Here is a 27,037-nt window from a genome sequence, read left to right as displayed (position 1 = left end):
GGGCCAGGTGGCAGCAGGACACATGGTTACGTGGATGGATCCACCAGCAAGGAGAGCAGGGGAATGTGCTTGTGAAACAGTAAGACTAACTGCACTGTTTCTCCTCCATCCCTGACACAGCGCTCAGAGCCCTTGGTGTTACCGGGGTGACAGAGCATCTTCTGTCTCATCAAGGTGACTTTTGGGGATTCCTGGATAGGGTCTGGTCACCAGAAAAAGCAAAACATAGAAGCTTGGAGCTTTGGCTCTGCAATCCAAATTCTCCAGATGTTTATCCTAATGTTATTTATACTAGCAAAATGGCATGACGGAGCCTGAAAGTGGGCACAAAGGGAACTTCCCCGTGGTTCCCGGGAAGCACAGGCTCAAGTCTCCTGTGGGATTTGTCAAGTAGAAGGTCATTGTCAGTGCACAGCCGGGACTGGGTGAACAGGCCGCAGACACCCTCTGCCTTTCTCCTCGGATGTGTTCGGCGTAACCCTGTGTGGGATCAAAGCCCACACCATCGAAGAGCTTCATGAAAATATATTCTAGCAGAGACCATACATCATGGAATCATCAGTGCCTGGATGATACATCTTGAGCTGGATATTAATGGAACTTTCTTTCATCATCAAACCCAACTCAACATGCTTGAGCTCTGAGTTAAATGGAAACAGTAGTTGCTTACAACCTTGTAAAGGTTTGAAATCAGATAAGAATTTACTAATGGAAGTTTATTAATAAACAGTAGAAGGATCACAGTAAGCATATCTTACCTTTCGACTTATTCACTCATAAATATGCAGAGAAAGGATGAAACACTGCCTCAAAATACTTAGAACTTTAGGGTTATATTTTTTGTTGTTTGTTTTGGCTTTTTTATACCAGTCTTAGGGCTTGAACTTGGGGCCCAAGCACTGTCCCTGTGCTTTTTTGCTCAAGTCTTGCACTCTTATCACTTTGCGCTACAGCTTTATTTCTGGCGTTTTTTGATAGTTAGTTGAAGGTAAGAGATTCTTAGACCTTTTTACTCGGGCTGACTTTGAACCATACACATATTTCAGCCTTCTGAGTAGCTAGAATCACAGGCTTGAGCCACTGGCACCAGCAGGTTATAAGTTTTAAGAGCATGTTTTATTGATATAACAATTGGAGTTATATTGAAATTTATTTTTTAGTGCATAGTGGTTGTAAGCCTGTGAACCAGAATAAAAATGGTGCTTTGATTCAAAAATATGCTTTGCCTGTTCCATGGCTTGTGCTCAGGTTTCGGTGCTTGTTAGACTTGATTGCTCATGGCTTGAGTCATACTATAGCTTGGCCTTTTGTAGGTTAATTGGAGATAGAGTCTTTGTGGACATTTCTGTTTGGGATGTCTTTAAGCCATGACTCTCAAGAGGCCAAGGCCTCCTGAGTAACCAGGTAAGAGCCACAGATGCTTGGCTATGCCACTACCTTTATTTCTTTTCTTTTTTTCTTTTTTGCCAATCTTAGGTCTTGAACTCAGGGCCTGGGCACTGTTTCTGAGCTTCTTTTGCTCAAGGCTAACAGGCTACCACTTGAGTCACAGCACCACTTTTGATTTTTTTTCTGTTTATGTGGTACTGAGGACTCAAACCCAGGTCTTTCTGCATGCTAGGCAAGCACTCTACCAATAAGCCACAATCCCAGCTCCTACCAGTACATTTAGTTTAAAAAAATCTTCAAAAGTAGATTATGTACATTGAAGTGCACTAAACAATTTATTTAATGATGTTAAGTAAATATAAATTTGGTTCTATTAGTACGTTCATATTTGCTCTTATATTTTCATATATGGACTTTAAAAATTATGCCTATTTACTAAATTAATAATTTTTAAAGAATTCAAACATGCATTACAGTACTCCATTATTACATTGTAGCTAAACTGAATCCTTTTATTTTAAAAACCAATAGGAATTTCTAAGTGACTCAGGCTTTAAAAAAAACTTTCCAGTAATCATTTCTGAATCCAATTAACTTTCATCATCAGACAAATCATCTATCCTCTTGTCCTTTCATTAACTGCCATTTCTTATCAACTGAGTGAGTTCACATGGACAGAGTTTATGAAATGGGAATGATACAGACACAAGAGCAGCAAAGAATAATGCCAGAAAGGTCACACAATACCTACTTGGATGTGAAAATATCACGACAACCGAATATTCCAGTTGCTTCATTTGCTGGGAACCTGTGGGTGCAGCTGAGTATGGAGGCAGTGAGAGCTCAGTGGGCATGCCACTTCAACCACACAATACGATGCACTGTTTCCATCCAATACTTCTGCGGACTGGCTCTCACTCATGCTTCAGAAAAGCTTAGATTGGGGAAACCATTTCTATTCTTCTGCTTAGAAAGTTAAGTGTCTGCTCCCGAAGCTTCTCAGACTTCCAGTGAAGGTCAGCCTCATTGTCAACTAGATGGCTGTCCAATTAGATGCAGCTGAATAAGTATTAGCAGATATGGAAGCAGGCTAACTGTTGATGAGCCATTCTGTAATCTAGCTTTCATTTTTCTGTTCCTTTGTACAATGACTATGATACACAAATTCCCGTGAATTTCTTTTTTCAATGAAGTTTATTATCTGTAAGTACTATCGATGATGCTTCAACATGAGTATATCTTGACCGGTTACCTCTGCTAATCTCTCTCTCTGTCTTTTAAGTTTGGTGGCAGATTTTTTTTATTTTTAACATTTTTATCATCCTAATGATATATAGACCTCTGCTAATCTCTTTTGTATTTTTTTCTATCACTCTATCACCACTTCTTTCATTCCCTACCCAAGGGCTGAGTGGGTTGCGTGTGGATGTCTAACTCTTTATTTGGTCAAAGCCTTGCTTTTTCATCTGTCCATAACAGAGTATCTTGGGATTTGCAGTTCCACCTCATTTACTTCTTTATTTCCAACATCATAAATGCGTGAATCTCAAAAGTAATCCTGGAATCCACAAGCACATTATCAAGCATTTATGAGCAGGAACTGGTTTTGGACTGATTGGAGCAGAGCAGGCTGGGTCACGCTTGAGCGAGGGGGATTCTCCTGTGCCTGGCCCTCTGTCGTGGTGTCTCCCATGCACGGAACACATACACAGGTCTCTCTGTTGTTTATCAGCATGATGAAGACTCTTGTTAACTATCTCTCTTTTCCAAGATTTTTGCACATTAATCTCACTCTATTTCTCATGATCTCTGCATTCACTTCTACACAGGCTTCCTGCTCTGGCTCTCCTCTTCAGCATTTCTTTAAATAAAGCTGTCGTTGTCTGCACAGCTTTCAGCATCAGAGGGCTTCACTTAAAATGCGTTCTCTTACTCCTTCACCTTTTGTGCATCCCTTTAACAACCAAAGTTTCCGTGGCCATGAATTCTCTTCTGCTTCCTTCTTATTTTCCTGTTGGTAGTCAGTAAAGGTGCCCTGGAGCTATTCAAAATTGTGGTGTTTTCCTCAGTTCAGGTACTTGTTCTCGGGAACTGCACTGACAGCTTTATGGGGTCTCTGATGCTCTATAGCAAATAATTTTCTAGGTCGTGTGCGTAGCATGTGCTTGTCACATTACGGTGACTGTGAATGGGAGCTGAGGGCAGGTCAGAAGAAGTAGAAGCCCCTGTCAGTGGGCTGTGTTCTCGCACCTGGGGACATCTCTGGAGAAATGGACATTGAACTCTTTTCTCTGGAAATGTTAAATTGTTTTCAATATTTATTGTTTGAAAATACGAGATTAGTGAAAACTAAAATATCCAACATGTATGCTGAGGATCTCATTACTATATAAAATGGTTAGAACCAGTTACTAAATCTTTATCATCAAATATTTTCTCTTTTTTGCATAATTCTTTGTTCATATATCCTGTGAAGTTTATTCTGTACAATCACACTCATTTTCTGATTAACTTACTTGAATGAACTGTGCAGATCGAGAGTGATTAAAATCAGTAAAATGAAGATGCTAGTACTAGATCCCAAGTGAGAGGTACTTCTGTCTCTGTCTCTCTCTCTCTCTGTCTCTCTCTGTCTCTGTCTCTGTCTCTGTCTGTCTGTCTGTCTGTCTGTCTCTCTCTCTCTCTCTCTCTCTCTCTCTCTCTCTCTCTCTCTCTCTCTCTCTCTCACACACACACACACACACACACACACACACACACCTTTGATGATCACGTCCAACACTGCTCTTTTTCTGTGACTGGACTTGTTCTACCCACTGTTCTGTGGGTAGAACAGTGTTTGCTTCCTCCCTGCTCCACTGAGTTTCTATCTGATGTTCAATCACTTGCCTCACCCGTCTTGTATTCTGATGTCCCTTTATCATTTTCCTTCTCTGCATCTCCATCCTTTAATTCTGTAATTCTGTAGGGAGGCTGTTTTCTTTCAACATCCCCTTTAATCCCTTAATCTCTTGGCCAGCTGCCTATCATAACAGTCAGCTGTAGTCTTCGCTGTAACTACCAATGTGTTAAGAGGCTCAAATTTGCTAAGTCTTTTTGATCCAATAAAAATCACATCCTTTATCTTTCTTAGTGTAGGGCTTACCCACATTTTATCACATGAACAGAAACCCTGGATACATATTTAACATGAATTCTTTTTCCATAAACCTGGTTAGGTGATTATAATCTAGCAATATTTTTGATGATTTAGCCATGTAAGATTCTAGTCTAGAAAAATGTGAAACTTCTCAAAAGCTCAGGATTCAAAGTCAACAAACATTTGAAGCAATGATGCAACATAAATGGAGAAATGGTTAGCATTTTGAGTAACCATTATGAAATTTTGACTTTCAGTCCTGGAGAGATGACAAGGAGGTTAGAATCTAAGAAACATGACTTGATATTTAACAAGGGGTTGCATCAGATTGGGTAAGGGATTTAGGGGTGAGGGATCAGTTTGTAGCAACATCTGCTGGCTTGAGCAGGGAGAGGGGAAGTCATTTTGTAACATTTTCTTTCTTGTTTTCTGAGGTGCTCTTCTCATTCCTCACTTTGGGGCGTTTCCCTGGGTAGTGTGTGACTAGTGTTCACTGAATGGCTACCAAACCAATGCCTCCAAGGCCTTAAGTGCTTTAAAAGATAATTAAAACCAACATTTAACTGGTTCCAAAAGCAAAAGTATTTCCAGGCAAAGTGGGACAAGTTTTGGCTTTTAATTTATTTTCCTGTGTGTATTACCTGACAATTTACCTCCATTATTTTATGGGTTTCAGGAGATGTCACCATGTCCAAATAGCAATGCATTGGATTTTTCTATAAATCACAAGTAATGTTTGATAAAGTTCGAGCCAACCTTTAGTATTTACAGACAAGACACCGGCAATGGTCTGTTTCTACATGTTTTCATGTCACTGTTGAGTGGAATAGATGCTTATGTAACTAAAGTAAATAATCAAGTTCTTCAGTTCTACTTTGGTCATTCATTGCAACAAGGATTATTGCATTATTGATCTGCTGGAGTCTTGCCTACTGTATTTCAAATAATAGGAGAAAGCAGTGAAAACTATGGTAGTCTGAGTTGTATAGAAAAGGTCAGTGTGTGTGTGTGTGTGTGTGTGCTTGTGCACGTGTGTGTGTGTGTGTGTGTGTTTGTGTGTGTTTAAATGTGAGGGGAATGAAAACCAGACAAGATTCATACTGGAAACAATTGACCCTTATCCTAAAAAATTGGAGATTGCAGTTTTTGTCTACTGTTTATGTTGAAATTAAAGTCTTTTTCCTTCAATCCTACAATATGCAGAAGGTAGTTATTTGGTAATTTCTATGACTTTCAGTGTTTCTGTAATTTCTAGCCAGTGGAATTGTTTTGAGTTTGAAGCAAGGTGACATTCTCAGTCCACTCTAATTGTTAGCGAGGTACCGGATGACCAGAACTGACCTAAAGAGCAGGATAATTCAGTAGATGGTCACCTTTCTGAACTTTGAGGCAATCATGCTGAACTCAGACGCTGGTGAGCTGTCAGCCAGACACGCACTTTCCCGTGGATTTTCTGAGGCTCCATGGTGAGTGAAGGACACATTGCTTTCATTGGGAATCATCCTGAGCTGCTCACATTGAACCCTGGCCTCTGACTCTTCCAACAGTCTCTTGATGTTTAATACCAAGTATTTATTTGTTAGTCTTAATGTCTTGAGGTAAACAGAGTAAGTCCATATGGAGGTAAAAGGAAAGCTATGAAAGGGTGAAGGAGAAATGAGCAGACTCGCTGCATGGATAGGGGACGTCCTTGTCACCTTTGAGGGAAAGGTGCGCTCTTAAAAGTGTTAGCCGTGCAAGGCATGCGGTTTCATCCGATGTTGCCACATGTATACATGACATACTTTGATCCTATTCCCATGTTAGTGTTAGTCTCTCTTGACCTTCCTTCTCCTCTTTGAGAGTTTCCATGTGGGTTTGTATGATCCTTTCACATTGCACACGATGTAATTAGATCCTGTTCTCTCCAACTGCTCTTCTCCTCCTCTCACCTGGTTTTTTTTTTGTCCATTGTGGGGCTTGAACTCAGGGCTTGGGCATGGCTCCTGAGCTCTTTGGCTCAAGGCTAGCACTTTACCACTTTGAAGCACACCACAATTTCCATTCTTTGAGTGGTTAGTTGGAGATGAGAGTCTTACATGGACTTTTCTGCCTGGGCTGCCTTTGAACGGAGATCCTCATATCTCGGCCTCTGGAGTAACTAGGATTACAGGTGTGAGACACCGTTGCCTGGTCCACCAGAATTTTTAAACTAAGAACATCATGATCTAAAGATAAATGCTCCTTGTATTGAATCTAATTCAGACTTGGGGAACAGGAAGATTTCTTTTTAGTACCTGTACTTGAGTGTTATTCCTCATTGTAGGCCTTCGATTTCCTTGACGTTTTAGGAGATGAATGTGCCCTTGACACCTCTGAGAGTAAATGAGGTATTTGGTATTCATCAACAGAAACTAGTTGGTTCAGAAGTTATTGGGTTTTAAAAAGTGATTAAGAACAAACTGAGAACAAAGGCACAAAAGGGCTTTAATACTGGTAACCCAGCCTCTGTTGAGTGGCTTTTCTGTGCTAAGACCAGACAGTAATCACTGATGCATCGATTTTGCTGTACCTACTTTGGACATCAGAATCCTATAAAGAATGGTTTGGTTGGGTGTAAAAGTCTCTGGTGCATGTTGACATTGGAGGTGACAGTTTCCTAAGAGCATTCTTCTCTCTGCCTTCATGTGTCACACGGTACATGTCTATGAACATTTCTGGTGACAACAGGTGTAAATGCTTAATAGGACGCAGGTCTGAGGATAAGAAGAAAACTGTGTACATAGAGAGATGCAAACAGAAAAGCAGCAATTGAAAGGGGCACGTGGGAAGTAACAGAATCTAGTTTAAATGAAAGCACCCATGGCTTGCTTAATTCTCAGTTTAAACTCCTAGGAGTTGGTATTCTCAGTACTAGTTGTTTATTTAACAACTTTACCTGGTGAAGTCGTGCAGTAGCTTTACCTGCTTAGATAATGGGCAATCCTTTAGGTGTTATTGTAGAATTTTTAAATTCTATACATAAACCAACTCAAGCTTCATAAAGGGCCTATGATTTAGAGTGGAATCCCACAAGGTCAAGGTGAAAAGATTGCAGTGTAGCCTCAGTGACATAAAGAGCAGGAACAAGGCCGCATGTGGGAAATCTGTCTGCTATCTTCTAATCCCTCAAGTTGAGCAGCTATTCCAGCTCCTTCCATTCTCCCCTCACTTCTCTCTACCTCTGTGGATTGACCTTTCCAATGTGTCTTTTATGCCAGTGAGCTTTCAGAGAGACATAATAGGAGATGTGCAGTGGGTTGCTTCACTGAATGCTTGAGCATGGATGTCTACTACAGTTATAGGAAACAAGAAGATAAGAATCTACATGTGAATTCTGTTTCCAAAAAAACCATTGCCTGAAGTATTCATTTTGTGATTGTATCTTATTGACAAAACCTGCAATTGTGTGGCCCATCCCCAAACCACCCAAAACACAGGATAAGTAAACATTCTCCCTGATTAACTAAAACCTGATCAAGCAAACACATCACAGGACTAAGATAGAAGAAATGCATGATAGAACTGGAATCCATAAAGACACTCTTTAGATAAAGTCTGAAAGTTTCAGAGGCACAAAGGAAAACAGACACTAGTGTTACCTGGTAGCTTGGACCTGCAGTTTCATTCCAAAGTTTTCTTTCTAAAGCTACTTCATCACTAGCTCTTACCTCTGGAAGATACTTTTGCAGGGCACCTTTGGCTCACACCTGTAATCCTAGCTACTCAGGAGGCTGAGATCTGAAGATCAAGGTTCAAAGCCAGCTCAGGCACAAAAGGACCTGAGACTCTTATCTCCAATGAACCACCAGAAAACTGGAAGTGGTGCTGTGGCTCAAGAATTAGAGCAGTAGCTTTGAGCTGAAGAGCTCAGGGACAGCACCCTGGCCCAGAGTTCAAGTTTCATGACCAAAAAAAATGATATTTTCTTTTTCACTGAACACCTCCAAGAAATTTTCTCGTTGATACCCCCCTCCCCATATAACCAAGTGGTAATTACTCAGAACCTATATATCATTCCTTATCTTGGTCTGTATTGTGACAGCATTACCTCAGTTTCACAAATGAAGGGTGGAGAGTCAGAAAGTACAGTGAGGACCACTGCCATTATTGGAATGTATTTTTTTCTATCTCCAGGGTATTGTTAGCAGAAGTCAGGGATAGAAATACAGACATTCACTCCTCTGCCTCACATTTAAAACACTCAATATGGGACGGTTACTTTCAAAAGACTACATAGAGACTTCATACCATAAAGTAAATGTTCAATATATATGTGTATATTCTTGATTCAAGTCAACCAGAACTCCATTTTTTCACAAATATGTATATGATTATTCCCTACTTTTGTATTTACTAATGGAACATGCAAGAATACAGCCTGATCCTTGCTGTCCTGCACTTCATTTATTTCTAAATTCTCTTGAAGCTTGGTACTTCTGCAGTTTGGCACAGAGCATTATGAATATATAGAATTTAATTTGGCAGTGGGTCATGTGTACAGAGAAAAGAAACACTGAGAAAGAAAGACTAAAACATGTATTTAGATTGTATATATTCCAGCTTTACTGTTCCCACAGCAGGGGGTTAAATATATGCCATTATGGAGCTGTCACTTGGAGTCTGTTCTGGAATATGGGAAGAGGTGTTGGTAGAAGATTTGTTTTAGTAAGAAGGTCATTCTGAGTCCCTTGAGACAATGTGTGTGTGTGTGTGTGTGTGTGTGTGTGTGTGTGTGTGTGTTCCAGACTAGAATATGTTAGAGATTCTATAATACAGGTTAGTTTGACATTAGCTTCTAAAATATTCTTTTTATTTTTTACCTTTACAAATTACCTTATTTTTTTACCATTAGCAAAAAGCAGTGGTCATCATCATTTTTCAAACTCTTGTGAGGTGATTCTATTTTATTCTCCATGGGTAATAAATATATATTCTTTGGAGAATATTAAAGTGTGTGAGAGATACTGATGTTCAGACTGCAGAGAAGGACACCGAAAGCCTGTCTTCCATTAAAGTATCCTAGCCCTGGCAGTGTGAAAGTTGAAATCAGCTGCACTGTTTGTAGGAGCACTGAAGATTTAAAACAAAGGCTTGCAATAATCTGAGGATCACGGAGCCACTAGAACTGGTTGAATTCCAGCAAGAACACTGAGTCTCCTTGTCACACCCCTCCTCGTATCTGTATTCCACTCAGGAGGCATTGTGGAGGAGAGCAGCTGGGGGCCTGCTTCCTGCAGCATGGCCGGGCTTGCCCTGCCGGGAGGTCCCCCTGGGGAACACCTTGGTTCTCTTTGACCTGACTTAGAGTGAGTTCACAACTGATGCTTTCTCGGGGGGCATTTATAAAAGAAACAAGCATTCAGAGGTACACGTTCAGCATTGCATCTGCCTGAAACTGTGGTCCTGGCTGTGATAAACAAGAAGCAGCCGCATTACTGATGAGGAGATGGTGGATGAGAAGCCCGCCAGGCAGTGGAGAGCGGTGAGGATCCCTCAAAGTACAGGAGGCTGGGTGTATGTGCTCATAAAAACACTCAGAAGACTCCAACCTCTTGCGTAGGTCTAACCTGCATTAGTGCAGTACAATCAGAACGAACCAAATGTACCAGCGAGGAAATAGGACCCACAAACCACCCAGCACTGCAACAAACTACTGCCCAGAGCTTATGCAGAAATAGTTCCGGGAGAAATAGTTCTCATTTGAGAAAATAAGTTCAGCAGACCACTACAGTAACTACTGAGCAGAGATTTCAAGGATTCATACATTATAAAGAATACAGATCTTAAAGTTTTAGGGCAGGCAAATAATGCAACAAACAAGTAGTAATTACAAGCAGTGATAAAACAAGGTCTGGAAGGACATTTGATTGGATCTGCTAGTTTTCCTGCTGTCAAAGTTCTCTACCTGAGTGGTCATCTTTTACAACTGATAAAAATTGTGTAATGGCACTATATGTATATGTGTATGTATGATACATGTATGTATATATAGCCCAAATCCATAGTTATAAATATCTACCCCTCATTTGAGAGAGAGAAAACATAAAAATAAGTGGAAATAAGAGAAATATCGAGGAAAATAAGACCCAAATGAATGAAATCAAAAGGTGATTCTTAATGAACTTAACATTTTTTCTAAAAACAATACAATTAATACAAACTTCTAATTACTAAAACAAGGAATGAAGGATGACACACTACAAGCAAATTGATAGAAGAAAAGTGGATAGTATTCGAAGTAGATAATCCACATGAAAAGCATGTGTTTCTTCGACCTAAAAGCTAGAACATAGTTTAGAACTTTTGACTATCTTTGTTTCACTTCTACTTTTTCTTTGATGTTAAATATAAGAGCCAGCATCATCATGACACTGTGTGACAGTTGTGTGTCTTGATAAGTTCACTTTCAGTGTCCAAAAGCAGGTGTTCGGTCAGCTCTGAGCATCTTCTGGTCATAGGTATGTAATAGCCTCCAGGAGGATATTCCTGGCTTTGTCTCCAGCAGCTAGTGGCTCATGCCTGGATCCTAATTACTCAGGAGGTTCTGATTCCAGACTCATAGTTCAAAACCAGCCCACCCAGAAAAGTCCACGAGACTCTTGTCTCTAATTCACCAGCAAAAAGCTAGAAGTGGAGGTATGTGTTAACTGGTACAGCGCAAGCCTTGAGCAACAAACCCTCAGGAAAAGCATGAGACCCTGAGTTCACGCCCCAGTAATGTGCATGCGCGCGCGCACACACACGCACACACACACACACACACACACATGCCACACCGTGTAAGGATGGTAGAAAAATTGTTTCTATGCCAGTAGTTCCTAACAAGTTGAAAAGGCAATAATTCAGGGACGATTTAGTAATGTTCTAAGAGGCTGTTGATTTTCTTTTTTTCTGTTCGTGTGTCTGTGTGTGTCTATGCGTGCGTGTGCACATGCACGCGTGCATGCTAAACAGGCTGCATTGAAGCAGAGTTCCTTACAAGGTAAGGGACAGGTGGAACGTGAAAAGAAGCCTTGCCCCTGTACAGACACGAGGAAGATGTGCCGTCTGCTCACACTCCCGTCCTTTCCACTGCTGTCTGTGTGTTAGGTGCTAATGAAAAGCTGTCACTTTGGGTTGGGTATGGAAAAGCCTGGCTTCAACCCCTGTTCTCTCTCGTTTTCCAGTGCTCCGGCTGCTGAAGGAGGGTGCAGACCCACATGCTCTGGGCTCTTCAGGAGGCTCCCTACTCCACCTGGTAAGAACCCAGCCCACTATGCCTGCTGGTGAGCCGAGATGCCCCAGACAGAGAACCAGCACCCATCTGACGGAGGAGCATCAGAAGCATTATGGGTTTCTAATGAGCAGGCTTAGAGAACCAACTGTAATGATTAATTCTGCACTGAAGTTTGTAAATAATCTTCAAGAATTATAATTAGCATAGCTGCGCTGAAGACAATGCTTTTACAGTGAGAGCGTTTGAGAGACACGGGCAGAATCTCATCTGTTAATCACCTGACAGCAGACAGTCAGCATTTCTTTTACTTGTCCAAATTGTCCTTGTTTTCTTGAATAAAACTTTACTTGTGGGTCTGGCTTCTGTAAATGTGAATAAAACTAGGGAATTATTATGTAAACAAACAAATGAGAGCATGGATAAATATTAATGTATTAGTTTAATGGAAGGAAATAGTTTTGGTTGACCAGTGAAAGGATGTTGCCAGGAAAGTATGATTCTGTGTATTCTGTGTTTGTGTATAGCATATATGTGTGTGTGTGTGTGTGTGTGTGTGTGTGTGTGTGTGTGTGTGTGTGTGTAAAAGAGAGAGAGACAGACAGAGAGGAGAGAGAGAGATTAGAAAAGAGAACAAGGCAGGAGAGATAGGGAAAAATAAGCTGAAGGCAGGTGGGGGGGATTGGGTGTTATGTCTCATCTATAATGTATCTGACTTTTAAAGAACATGGATACCACTGCCTTATGAGCCAAAAACTTGTCAGCTGCTTTTATTTCTCTTTGGAGTAAGGTGGAGAGACAATGTATGGTATAGTGTTTTGTCACAGTCTCTTCCAGGGCAGCCATCACCTACTTGGCTTTCCTAGACTTGGTAGCCCGGGCACTCCTGTTGCCCAGTGCTCAGTCACTTCCTTTGTTCCCTGGCTTGAAATCTGCATCCTCTCTGTTGTCTGTGGCTGCAGGGACTGTGCCACTCTCTCCAGCTCCACCCACCCTGGCCATCTTGCTCTTCCCGAAGGCCTTGGCCCATGGTCCTGCAGGTCCCTCATTTAGAACTCATCCCTCCAGATGTGCGTCTGACCCACGTGGTCAGATCTGCTCCAGTACGTCCTACAGCAGCCGACCAGGCTCCCCCACAGAACAGGGCGCCCACCACAGACCCCCTCAAGGCCAGGCCACGTGCATCTACTGGCATGTCATTTCCCCTCCTTTATCAGTGGCCACTGAGGAAGTTGCAGGCATGGGTCCAAGCCAGGCCTGTCAGGCTCTCATCACTCCCGAAGCAGCAATACCCAGGAGAGGGCCTGGCAGGTAAGTGGGGCTCAGAAATGTGCTGAAGAGATCATACATGGATTAGTGGTAGCAGTTCACTTATGAGCATCTAACACCGTGGTAAAAATTAGGAATAAAACAGGCACAAGTACCCACTCTGCGGTCTGAGGGAAGAGGCAGCCCCAGTCACAGCAGGGGGGTAGGATTGAGCTGTGGAGTTATCAGTGGGCCAGGCAATGAGGCTTCCATGGTGGGTGTTGTCTTTGCTCTCTTTCTTGCTCACATTATTACCATTTTTATCAAGATAGCAGAGCTCAGGATCCTCGCTTCTCCATTGATCTTGTCACAGCGGCTTATAACTAATGATTATCTGTCTTTTACTCTCTGCTAGTCTGAGCTATCAAAGCCTATGACTGTCTTAAACAGTCTACCTTCTTTGCAGCTGTTGCTGCATACTGCTAGAACCTTGTTTAGCAAGCAGGTGCTTCCAGAAAGACCCCTAAGGACACAGGTTCTCTCGTAAATGGGGAGCTGTTTCAGAGCCAGCTGGTGGAGGATGAAGAATCTGAAGGGATGAGCCAGAGGAACATGGCATGAAAAGACCACAGGGATGGGTGATGAGGAGACGCTGTGTTTCCCCAGCATCTAGGGTGGGTGTGTTGTGGTTTTGAGCTATTCAGAGCGGGGGCTTGATGCAAGACAGGGGGCCGTGGCTGGGCTGGGGAGGTGAGGAGACCAGGTGGCCGTTGATCCCGTGCTGCCATTGCCTCTTGCCAGAGTTACTCAGTAAATACAAACAAACGAAAAATTGCAGGTTGCCAGAGAGATGAAAATTGCAGGGTTTCAGAACGCCTTGGGTGTTGAAAAGGCAATTTAGCCATCTGCAGTGTCAAGTGTGAGAAGCTTTGTGGGGTGCCCCACCTCGAGGACCCTGATGCTGCTCAGACTGAAGCCCTAATTACACCACTTTCCGTGGCTGTCTTCATGGGAGGCAGCGTGTGTGGGGGGGTGTGCTGGGCACACAGCAGAGGCTGGGAGCCCTCCCTCACCAGTATTCATCTAACTCCATCGGGGTTCCTCCAGTATCGTTTGAAATGCAGAGTTCTGTAAGACACTTCTTTTACAAGGGCCAGAAAACACAGCATTTATGTTGGGAATTAAAGTTTCCACAAGATGTAAGGTTGGTAGGGGCGAGACAGGCTTTAGTATTCTCCCTCTTCTTTTGTCTACGTTAAACAGTTTCTTTATTTTCATTTTTATTTTTTGGTCTGTCCCAGGGCTTGAACTCATGGCCTAGGTACTGTTCCTGAGCTTTTTCGCTCAAGGCTAGTACTCCACCACTTTGAGTCACAGCGCTACTACTTCCCTTGGAGAGAAGAGTCTCATGGACTCTCCTGCCCAGGCTGGCTTTGAACCATGATCCTCAGATCTCAGCCTCCTAAGTAGCTAAGATTACAGGCCTGAGCCATCTGCATCTGGCTCCGCTTTTTATTTTTGCATTGACTATTTCAAATTATCTTTCAATAGTTGTACAAAGAAGTTGCCATTCAACGAAGCAGTTAATGGTCAGTGTCACCCTTTTCGTCATCTTCTACAACTTTCTTTACTTCAGCGTGTTTACGTACCAACCATTAAATAATCCATATGCCCACAGATTCAGGTTGTTGAGCACTAGAGGACAGACCTACCGTCATGGGGAAAAGTTAATTATCTGCACACCAGATATTTTTGTCTCTTAAAGCCAAAGAAGAAGAAACCTAGACTTAACTTTCTGTAACAATTGCATTTATAAGGTGAGGAAAATAATTGCAGAAGTTTTGTTGTAAAATGCCCAGGATTTAAGGAATCCCTGAAGACCATGGAATACAGAATGGCTAAATTCATTCATGCAAATTCTTTTAATTCTCTGCTGTAATATCCTTGGACTATAGGCACACCTCAGTGAAATTCCTTAGAAATGAGAAATACTTTCTTACTGAGTGATTTCTGAGTTTTACCATGAAGCAGATAATGCATTTAAGCAGTGGAATTCATGTATTTTCTAAATGAACTGAGCTGTAAGAAATATTAAAGCAAGTCCAAGCCGTATTAGTAAATGGAAAAAGCACATGAAAGGAGTTCATAGGTTATTAGCAGATAAATTAGACAGATGGAGACAGGCAGATGGGTGGACTGATAGGTAGGTAAGCAGATTCACAGATACGTAGGTAGATATATGTATGTGTGTGTGTGTGTGTGTGTGTGTGTAGGTAGGTAAATGGATGAATTGACTGATAAGCAATTTTTTATTGTGACAGAAAAATAATTTGTGATGTAAATGTCAAGAAAATGTCTCATGATGTCACAAATTATTTTTTTGTCAGTCATGGGACTTGAACTCAGGGCCTAGGTTGTCCTTAAGCATTGTCTACTTCCAGTCAGGGCTAGTACTTTGCCACTTTGAGCCACAGCAGCACTCCTGGTTTTGGGGTAGTTCATTGGAGATAAGAGTCTCGTGATTTTCCTGCTGGGAGTGGGTTGAACGATTCACCATCCTTAGATCTCGGCCTCCTGAGTAGCTAGGATTACAGGTCGGAGCCAGAAGCACTGGCAAGAATTTTTTTTTAATGATTCAGATTGAGAAAGACAGATTTTAAATTCTACTGTTTCCTAGTACACATGGCCGGAACACTTAAATCATAATATTGTACACAATAGAAAGAATGATGGTTCTTTTCATCATTTTGAGAGCTGAAGTAATAGATATCACAAGAAGGGGCGTTTCTGTGGTGTGCTGCCCCTTGGACGCCCCCGAAGCACGGGGAGAGGCAGAGCCACAGAGGAGGCTCTATGGCAGCGTCATCCCAAGAATGCTGAACTGTCAGGAACAAGAAGGGTAAATTGTTGGAAGGAGATAAAGCCTCCTAAGGAAGTGGCTCAAATTGTACGTACCTGCCACAAGGTAGCTCCACCACTTGAGCCTCAGCACCACTCTGGCTTTTATCCATGTATGTGGTACCGAGGAATTGAACCTGGGTCTTCATGCATGCTGGGCAAGCCCTCTACCACTAGGCCAAACACCTGGCCCCTATCCATTTTTTAAAAGTAAGTTTAATGTAACTGGAAAAAGTAAATATACTAAAGAATAGTTTACATGAATCTAGAGCTACCAAAATGTATGGAAGGAATCGGGGCGTTCATTCAATAGTGGGGTGGGTGGGACCAGAGTTAAGCACATTTCCACCTCCATGGAGGATCTACCACGTGCTCAGAGCTGCACAAAGCCAGGGGGTGCTGCCCAGTCAAGGAACTGCTGGACGTGTCAGTGAGCACCGGAAGGACAGAAATGGTGCTCTGAGGCTGTGAGGTGGAGTGTGGTTGGCCTGTTGAGAGGCAGACCATGGTGACTGGAGTCGGGCGTGGATCTACGGGGCAGACGGGGACACTCGGCGTGCCCCTGTTCTGCTGAGCGCTTATTTCCCAGCTGTCACAAAACATGACTAGAAATATTGGCAAAAGTGTGAAAAGCAAAAGGCTAGATTGGGAGGAAGATTTGGTATCTTAAAGCAAATTCTTTTCAAGGACCATCAGTTTTCCTACATAGCAATAGTATTGTACGCGTATTGTCACAGGGCGGTTCACCCATCCTAATCTTTTCAGACAAGCGTGATTAAAAGGTATTTATCACTGTCAAATTATTATTCATAATCCTCTGCAATGTGAATCTCGAAGGGCTGGTGTAGTGTTCAGCACTGTATCTCATTAATGCTTCGTTGGTGACAGACATGGTAGCCATAGGTGTGGTGTCTAAATTGCAGATGTGGGGTCCTGGGGTGCAGGTCAGGACATCCTGACAGACACTGAGGGAGGAGCTTACAATGCTGCTGATTGGGCAATGGGATAGCTGAGAGAGAGAGAGGGAAAGGAATTACATGAGGATGAGTCTCAGAAAGTCAACTGAATCCAGATACCACAGCCTAAAACTGAGCTGTTGAAACTTCATTATCTGGTCCTGATCTCCTTTTCCATAGTTTGCTAAACAAACACACAAAATCATTTCTCCACTTAATTGTTTCACATCATTTTTCAAAGTTGTCCATCTAGGTGTTTTTGTTCCACATGCAACTGATACTTCCACTGGATAGTTTAGAATCTAGATAGCTTGATTCTAACAACTTTATGTTTCATGAAAAGATTTTAGGCTATTCTTGATTGTGTGTATTAGCTTATGAATTTTAAATTCATAAGCTTTCAAATCTCTACAGAAACACCAGAGACATTTTTTTCATGTACTTGAATTGTGGATCATCTTGGAAAGAAATGGTGATGATATTTTGTCTTTCCCTGGAGAATAAAATCTAAACTATCATTTTTTTTGTTTAAAAATGATCATACTGGGGCCGGGAGTTTGGCCTAGTGGTAGAGTGCTTGCCTAGCATGCACGAAGACCCAGGTTCAATTCCTTGGTACCCCACATACATAGCAAAAAGCCAGAAATGGTGCTGAGGCTCAAGTGGTAGAGCTCTAGCCTTGAGAAAGTCCAAGGACAGTGCTCAGGCTCTGAGCTCAAGCCCAGGACTGGCAAAAAAAAAATGACCATACCAATGTTTTTCTATTATTACTATTCAGACTTTAGATCTTCTTCTCAGACTTATTCCTAAATACTTTTTAAAACTTAGATGGTATTCCATATTTTAAAATATTTCCCAAAAGTTTGCTAGTAGGACATAGAATAATACCTTTGATTTTGGCAGTTTGGCCTTATTTTTAAATTTCTGCTTTATTTTATGGCTAGTTTCAATAACTTTTTATATATTTTATTGCATTTTCTGCACAGATGATCGTGTCATAGACAAGTGAGGCAGTTTTAGTTCTTTCTTCCCAAAGTAGATGACTTCTATTGTTTTCTTTCATTCTTTGTTGTCCTGGTTAGGACCTCTAACAAAATGATAAAGACAAGTCACACAAATGAGCATTTCACACACTCCTGCCTCCTCCTCAACTCCAGCACTGAGCATATAGAATTTCTTGAGGAAAATTCCTAGGTCTTATTTCTTAATCCAATCTAGCAATCCTTTTTATAAAAAATGTGGCATTTAGAATATTGGTGTTTATTTATGTAATTGTGTGCTTGGGTCGAAATCTACTATTGGTTTCTTCTTACAGAGAACATTAACAGAAAGGATTCATTGAAGGATACCGGAGACAATAAAGCTAGGAAGTCAGCCTCAGTTATGCATAAAATATTTATCTGTGCATTAAAAACAGTAAGTTCCTGGATAGTTTGACTTGGCAGATTATAGAATACCTATAAAATATTATGAAATCATGAACACATTAGAAGACATTTAGGTTTCAGCAGTTAATTTGCAACATCATAACTGGCTTCAGGATGCCTAGACTGTCTTACACAACATGTGTGAGATCACATGTAAGATTACATGTGTGAAAGTGACTGTAAGAAAGGATAAAGAAGAAAGCTTGAAAACGTTGCATGCCTTGTTTATTTTGGATGCAATAAAATTCCAAAACTCTTTTTGTTTTTTTCCAATAACCATCAGTGTAAGCTAGAAAAATAAATTGCAGTTCCAAAACCTGAATTTCAGAAAATCAATTACTGTAAGGCAGACACTGGTGGCCCAGACCTGTAAGCCTAGCTACTCAGGAGCCTGAGGTCTGAAGATTAGGGTTAGAAGCCAGCCTGTGCAGGAATGTCGGTGTGATACTCTTATCTCCAATTAACTGCCAAAAAAAAAAATGGGAACTAGCTACCATGAGAAAAAAAAAATCTCAAAAGGTAGAACCCAAGCCCCAAGTTTAAGCCTAGGACTAGAATAATACAATCATCATGTTTCCAGTATTTTTCTAATGCTTCAGTATTTTTTCTAATAATCTTAGCTGTAAGTTGCAAGAACTTGATCAATGACATAATATTTTTAACTTTCTTGTCTTCTTCCCTACTGTTTTTCTTCTTACTGTTCATTGTCCAAATTTCTCCAGTCAGACTGACCTTAGCTCCCTTCCTTTAGCTTGGTTGAGGACTGGAAGTTCATTTCCCAAGTTGGCTTTGCTTCCTTCTGCATTGAGCACTGGAGGTCTCTCTCTGTGACCGCTCTGGATAGATCCCATCACAGACAGCTGTGTTTCACGCGGCTTCTCCCTTCTTTCAGTGTGCTCGTTACGACAATGTCTTCATCGCAGAGATACTGATTGACCGGGGAGTGGATGTTAACCACCAGGATGAAGACTTCTGGACGCCAATGCACATTGCCTGTGCATGCGATAACCCAGATATTGTGCTGCTGCTTTTATTGGTGAGTAATGCCATCAGGTGTCTCTGCCGTTTGGTGAACTGATGACACATCAAAGGCTATATATTTAACTAATAATGTTCCACACTATACAATGTGACATTTGAAGAGAACACATATCTATGTCATCATTTATATACTTAGAACAGACCATTATTAAAGTAAGAGATTTCAAAAATTCTGGAACAAATGGAATGGGTGCTATCTCAAGCTTTATTCCTTTTTTTTTTTAACTCTTCATGGGAATTATATCTTGGTATAAGTCAGTGTTAAATGAAATGCCTGGATAATTTTATTGTTCAGTTCAATGCTTCAAATGTTGCTTAACTGGTATATACTTGTCAGGAGAGATGGGTTTTATTGAATCCTATTTCCTTAGTTATATCTAGTATAGAAGGCTAAATAATATTTCTTTGTGTGGAGATGAAAAGGTTATATAAAAACCACTGAAATTTGTTGTTGTTTTCGGTTAGACCTTGGCCTTGAAGCTTTAAACATTTAGTACTATAATTGAGACAGTGCTTTTTCTAGAAATAATTTAAAAAACAATAGAGGTTTTGCAAATGTTCAAGAATATAAGAACAAGAATGATTTTGTTTTTCTCTTTATTGATAATTTATTAAGACTTTCTTATGATATCCTGATTTTTCATATGTGTTACTTATATAAACTCTCAAGATCTTACACACAGGTAAATTGATCCATATATTAAGTGCCTCATACTGCTTAAATAACAAGCCCTAGATCTGAACATGGGGTGGGGGGGACCTAGTCACAATAATCCTCTTTTTTTGTGTGGGTCATGGGGCTTGAACTCAGCCTGGGCACTGTCCCTGAGCTCTTCAGCTCAAGGATACCACCTTACCCCTGGGCCAAGCCCTACTTCCCATTTTTCTAGAGGTTAATTGGAGATAAGAATCTCAGGTCCTTTTGTGCCCAGGCTGGCTTGGAACCTTGATCCTCAGATCTCAGCCTCCTGAGTAGCTAGGATTACAGGTATGAGCCACCACACCTGGCTTAGTTAATGTTTTAATATGTTCCCTTCCAGTTCACATTTTCTGTGAATGTGTGTATAATCTCCCGCCTACATGTTGGATTAACATTATATACATTTTTTATTTTTTTAAAAAAACTTCACATAAATTTGTGAATATTTTTTCATGTTTAAAAATACTTTACCCAAACATGAATTGAATGGCCACATGATAGTCTATATTAAGAATCTTTAATATTTCAAGTAATCTCTTGGACATCTTAAGCTGTTTCTAGTTCTTTACACTTACACATCACAAATACTGCATAATTGAAGAGATTGTGTTTCCAGTAGAATTTAACAACCAGTTTTCTTTCCCCACGAGTTGCATAGAATAAATGGAAATGAATAAAGGAAGTTCTGAGGGTGTGTATGAATGTAGACAAACCTGGATTTGTGTATAGTAGCGGCCCTCAAATGATACTCAACTCAACTTGGTCCACTCAAGCCTTGGCCATTAGCCGTGCTATAAGACAGAGTGCATGAGGTGCTGCCTGGACCTCTAAAAGGCCCTGGAGAGGCCCTCCCGCCAAGAATGGGGAAAGGACTCAGGTCCAGCCAGGTGGGAGCTGTTCCCTGCAATGTCAGCTTGCCAAATCAGCTGCTGTGACAGAGTCTAATACACCTGGAGACAGTCCTTTATGGTTCCCTCGTGACAATGGTCTAAAAGTTAGAATTGTATTCATTGAAATCCCACCCCAAGGGCTGGGAGTTTGGCCTAGTGGTAGAGTGCTTGCCTAGCATGCACCAAGACCCAGGTTCGATTCCTTGGTTATCATATACATAGAAAAAAAAATGGAAGTGGTGCTGTGGCTCAATGGTAGAGCCCTAGTCTTGAGAAAGTCCAAGGACAGTGCTCAAGCTCTGAGCTCAAGCCCAGGGCTGGGAAAAAGAAAAAAAAAGAAAGAAATCCTGAGAGGGGACGGCCCTGTCCTCAGAGAGGGGCCAGATGGAGCTGTTGTTCTCTTCACACAGTCAGAAGGTACCAGGGCTAAGCTGGGGAGCTCTTGCCTTAGTCTATCTTGGACCTCCTGCCTCCAGTCAGTGAGGAAGAACTTTCTGTTGTTTATAAGCCACCAAGCTGAAGTTCGTTTCTTACAGCAGTTCAAATGCCCTCAAGAAAACTCAATTGCAGATTCCCTTTCATGCTAAGTGTATTGTTTTTGTTTTTGTTTTTGCCAATCCTGAGGCTTGAACTCAGGGCCTGGGCACTGTCCTGGACACTTTTTGCTCAAGGAAAATGTTCTGTCACTTGAGCCACAGCGCCACTTCTGGCTTTTTCTGAGTTTGTGGTACCAGGGAATCGAACCCAGGGCTTCATGCATGTTAACTGAGCACTCTATCACTAGGCTATGCTCCCAGCCCCTCAAGTGTGTTTTCCTCTTACTTTGTTTCCTGTACATCCATGGCTAGTGCCAAATGCAGACTTGTTCTGTATGTGCATCCCCGAGTGGAGGTGTGCTTTCAGGATGCATAGCCGATCCCGGAGCAGAGGTGTGCTTTCAGGATGCACGGCTGATCCCTGAGCTCCACAGGAAACCCCAGCAGGGGGGCAGCTGAGCTTTCTGTTGTTCCTTGGGTCATGGGAGACAAAGTCCTTGTTCTACTCAGAGCTTCTCAAAGCAGACCAGTCCCTGCTTCCCCAGTCCCTCAGTTGTCAGGGAGGTTTGCAGCTGCTTTTGCCCAAAGCTGCGTCTCACAGTCCTTCAGCCACACTGTAATTTCCCCTGTGGTTTTGGTTGACCACCCCAGCCAGGAGAGCTGGCTATCTGTCCCCAAGGCCTGTTCCATCCACCTCTATTGCTTGTCTACAATTTCCTGTGTCCCCCTTGTAGTTTCTCCTGTCTCTCCCCCCCCCTTCCACAGAATCTGCTCACTTGTGTCACTGGATTCTTCTTCTTCATGGTGAGAAAATGGAGAATAATCTAAGTCTAAGGTCTTTCCCTCCTCCCTGGAAGGCCTCTCTCCAAGGCCCCTCTTTCTCTGCCCTGCCATGGAGGCATGGGGGTCTCCCATCTCCTCCTTGTGTTATGGCTGCCCTAATATTATATCTGAAGCGTTCCCAGAGATAAATCACATCTCCAGACCCTTAGGAGAGACATTAAGGGATAGAAAATACCAACTGCCCTCATGTTCAGTTTGCTGATAAGCAAGCCTGGAAAAAGCTGTATTTTCTCATAACAGATATGAAATCTTTAGAGTAACAAAACATGCTTTTTCACCAGCAAAGCAAACAAGCTGCTTTGGGAGAATAATTAAATGAATGATTAATGTGGTGCAGGGCATAGGCTGGTTTTGTGCGAGGCTTCGGTCGATAAATATTTACCAACCACTTACGTGTGGCGCTCACAGAGCTGCTGTGCAGAGGAAACGCCTGGCTCGTTAGGAACTGTGACCTGAGGGGCATGGAATCTGTTCCACTCTCTCTGACCATGTGGGCTCCTTATCCTTCCTTAGCCCAGGCTCTCTCCTCTTCACTTTGTCTCAGAAACACTCAGTAGGCTTCCTTGTGAAATTGTATCTTTTAATTGGATGATTGACCTTTAATTACATCATAGCTATTAATTGATTCAAATGCTAGCTCCCCAGATGATCATTCATTTGTCTGAAGGTTTCCCGCTTATCACTGGATTTCGTAGATGTGAAGCTGGAGTTGAGCAGTCTAGATACTGTGTTTTGTCTCAACCATGGTTTTATTCGTACTTTATTTCGTAAAGATAATTCCTACTAAAATGTAATGTGTACATTGTAAAAGAAATTGGAAGACTGTTAATAAATAAAGAATACAAGTTAAGAATGACAAATGGCTTGGTCACACGGAAATACTCGTGGACACCACTGAATGTGTTCTGATTCCTCCCGTCTGTCCCTCCCCAGTCTGCACAGGCAGAGCAGTGCACAGTGACCATGCTGCTTACAGCTTGGGAGCATGCTCAGAAACCTGCATGTATCCAGGCTTTGTTCCCACTGATCGGTATTTTTATCATATGGAGAACAGTAATTAAGAAGTCTACTTTATTATACTTTCGTTTTTTCCTCATATGACACGTTATTATTGTTATTTGTATCTTTAAGCAGTTGTACAAAGGCGTTTCCATTTAGCAAAGCAGTTTATGAACACAATATATCTCGATCCCTGTTACTTCTTTCAACGTTCTCACTCATCCCTCCCAACCCAACTCCCTTACTCTTCTAAATTTTGTAGGCTAGACAAGAAAATACAATTTTTTTAAAAAAAGAGAAACCAACCTAGATAATTCCTTAGAAAGGCAAAAATCAAACCCCTGGAAGCATGTGCTCAAGGGGTGGGCTGGGGTCAAGGGGAAAGGGGAGAAAAAGCAAGAGAAGAGGATGAGAATGCAGACAAGAATCTAATGTTTAATTACTTATTTCACTACTCTATGACAATATTTTAGACTGATAGCAGTAAATAGCATTGTGCATGCCAGTGTTTCTGTTCAGTTTAGCTTTCCCTCGAAAAAGCTAGCTTGTGCTTGGTGCAGTAGCTCACGCCTGTAATCTTAGCTACTCAGGAGGCTGAGAGCTGAGGATCAAGGTTCAAAGCCAGCCCGACACTAAAGCACACGAGACTCTTATCACTAGAAAATGGGAAGTGGGGCTGTGGTTCCAGGGGTAGGGCGGTAGCCTTGAGCTGAAGAGCTCAGGGACAGTGCCCAGGCCCATGACCAAAAAAAAAAAAAAAAAAGCTAAGCTAGCTTGTTTCCAAGGGTTGTTGGAAGCACATCTGTGCCACCCTCTGGTTTTTGTCCGAGGTATAGTGATTTCCAGTTCTTTCAGGTGGCCCTGGGGCGGGGGGGGGGGGGGGGGGAGTTTGCACTCCTCTTGTTCTAGTAACTGTGAAGTGACCTTTGGTCCTCCATGTGGGAGGGGGAATTGGAGGTTCTCATTGGTCCTGTGTGTGTGTGTGTGTGTGTGTGTGTGTGTGTGTAGGGATCAGAGGTTCTCACACTGCCATCGGCCTGTTCTCCTTCACTTTAGCCCTGTCCACATGACCACTAAAGCATCTCATGCCCAGCAGTTAGAGCCAATCCAGAGTTAGCTGTGCTTTCCTCTGTGAGCACTGAGTGGTTTAGCACAACAGCAGTGGAGCACATAAATGTTTCTGTCCTCCCAACAGAAGAAGAATCACTGAACTTGGGCACATTAGAAGGAGACATACCAATGTGTGCACATATTATTCAGCTGTCATAAAATTTTTAATGGTTGTAATAAAGCTTTTAAATTTTATTACCATGAAAATTTGTGGTTATTAAAAGCTCACAATGATTTTTTTTTTGGCCAGTCCTGGACTTGAGCTCAGGGCCTGAGCACCACTTCTGGCTTTTTTCTACTTATGTGGTACCGAGGAATCGAACCCGGGTCTTCATGCACGCTAAGCAAGCACTTTAACCACTAGGCCAAACTCCCGGCCCTCACAATGATTTTTAATGTGGAAAATCCGCTCTAACTGAAGACCCTGCTCCCTCTCCAGGCTGGGACGGGGATGGCTGGAAGCTCAGCCTTCTCTGGGAGGAGACTCAGATGCCAGAGCATGGTCAGTCCCTAGAGTCCTTCTTTGTCAAGCCTAATTCCCTCATGGCATTGCAGGTCACTGTGCTGACCTCTGCCGGTAGACAGCCTGCTCTCAGTTTCCCCCGACTACTTGAGGCTTTTAGCTGGCATGACTCAGCCCAGACACACACACAATTCACAGGCCTCAGACATGGAGGCATGAGGTTGAAAAATGTCTCTGTCAGACACATTGCATGTTGTACTAGGCGCAGCGCTAGTGCATGTGAATTTAATGTTTCTTCCGTGGGGATTGCAGTGTAGGAGGGTGAAGTGAGTCTGTAAATCCATGTGTATTTACAGATTAAAACACTGAAAAGTGATATTAATTCCTTTGAGGAACAAGAATTGAACAAGGTAGCTGTAATAGGATAAAGTGGAGAGGGAAAACATTTAGAGATGAATGAATTCTAGCCACCAACAAAATGTGTAGATAGAGCAGGAGGTGCAAAGCCAGGGGGAGCAGGGCTTGTCGAAAGAGCAGTAAACCACCCAGGTGAGGTATTCCTGGGGTACTTATGCACAGGCAGACTCCCAAACGAAGGCCAACTCTCTTAAACACCTCAACAGTGTTATGCCATTGGTATTAATTTAATTGGGGGAATCTCTTCTCTAGGGTATATGTTTTCTGTCTACGCCCAGGGCTTTGGGAGGGTTCTTCTCATAAATGCAATTCATCAAATAGATATAGGCATTTTAGGTGGTGTACTTCTTGAGGAAATTGTCCAGTTTGATCTCGGGTGTAAACTGCGTCAGTAGAGTTGTCCATAGCGATCCTTTAGTGGTACTTCCGCTCCCTCTCCTGATGGCCGTCTATTCTTTGGTTTCTTTATTGTCAGGGTAAAAAATCGAGGGGTTACAGTGGCATTTGTTGGGAAATGCGTACATTACTTCTTGAACATTCGTACCCCTTCCCATGTTTTTCTCCCCCCAGGCTCTGTACCAATCATGAAAGCTCCATCCTAGAGGTCAGACCTGGACAGCTCCAGTGTGTAGATAGATGGTGACTCAACACGGGACTTGGGAAGAGATAGAAGTATTCGACCCACTCTGTGGGAAAGGGTACTGTGTTTGCTACCCAGGGTTTTCATGAGAAAGTATACCGATGGTGGCTTGAGACAACAAATACTGACTTTTCTCCACTTCTAGATCCAGGAAGCCCTCCGTCAGGATGTCAGCATGTTCAGATGCCCTCTCTGCTCAGGAGGGAGGCTTTTCCTGCCCTCTCCAATGCTTCAACACCCCGGGCGCATCTTCTCTTGAGATAGCTATCACCCCAATCTCTGTATCTATCGTCCTGTAGCTGTCTTACCTATATTGTATTGCTTTGCTCCTCGTAAGTACCTCGGTCAAACTGAACTAAGGGAACTCGTAACACCACTTGGACCTCTGCAGTGACCCTATCCCCAAATAAGGTCACAATCACTGGCACTGGACTTGCGGCTTCAATCTCACATCTGCAGGGGAAGCAAGCCAGCTCACAGCATGAATAAAGCTGTGCTGTGTACCACTCGTTCAGCTTGCAGCAGGGGAAAGAGCTGCCAGAAAGACTCCTCGTATACAAGAGTGGCCTTCCTTCATTACCATCCCATTCAATCCTTTTATTGGCAGGTCAGCATTAATGTCTTCTAGAATTGTTACCCAGTGAAACCATTAACAGCTAGAGTCACTGTAGTTTCTACAGTTAAGTGCTCAGTAGGCGAAATCAAGGCCTCAACTGCAACTCCGATGGAGGGCTGGGTGTTCATTTTTCATGTGTCACGTGTAGTGCTTTCCCTCCCCTGATGCAAACAGGAGCAAATTATGAAGTTCCCTTCATCTATATTGCAAGAATGAAAGGCTTTTGCTAGTCGTGAGTTGCAGGTCAAGGCTGGGCTTACAAGGTCAAGGCCGGGCTTCAGTACCACGCACCATAGAAATGGGTGTGCAAATGGTGAAGTTGTTCCTCATTTAAAAGCTATTCTCTCAGAGAAACCCAGGCGAAGGATGACAACCTGTGCCTGTTGTATGCCTGTAAGGCCAGCGAGGACAGCCAGTACATAGTATTTGGAGCTGAAAATTGCTATTATGTGTCTGTAAATCCAGTAAGGACAACCAGTACATAGGATTTA

The 27,037-nt window shown here is 42.3% G+C and overlaps 1 protein-coding gene across 1 annotated transcript in view; it reads left to right on the top strand.

Annotated features, from left to right (window-relative positions):
* The window catches only part of Myo16 (myosin XVI), a 337,213-nt gene that overhangs the window by 89,546 nt on the left and 220,630 nt on the right, over window positions 1-27,037 (top strand). Inside the window, exons 3-4 of the mRNA XM_090341887.1 lie at window positions 11,716-11,786; window positions 19,184-19,327. Of these exons, the coding sequence (XP_090198013.1) occupies window positions 11,716-11,786; window positions 19,184-19,327 (215 nt within the window). The remainder of the gene's footprint in view (window positions 1-11,715; window positions 11,787-19,183; window positions 19,328-27,037) is intronic.

The sequence above is a fragment of the Megascapheus bottae genome, chromosome 11 (assembly GCF_031878675.1).
Source record: "Megascapheus bottae isolate mThoBot1 chromosome 11, mThoBot2.hap1, whole genome shotgun sequence".
NCBI classification, from domain to species: Eukaryota; Metazoa; Chordata; class Mammalia; order Rodentia; family Geomyidae; genus Megascapheus; species Megascapheus bottae.
The sequence above is the reverse complement of the archived record's forward strand: the minus strand, read 5'-3'. Positions and strand labels throughout refer to the sequence as shown.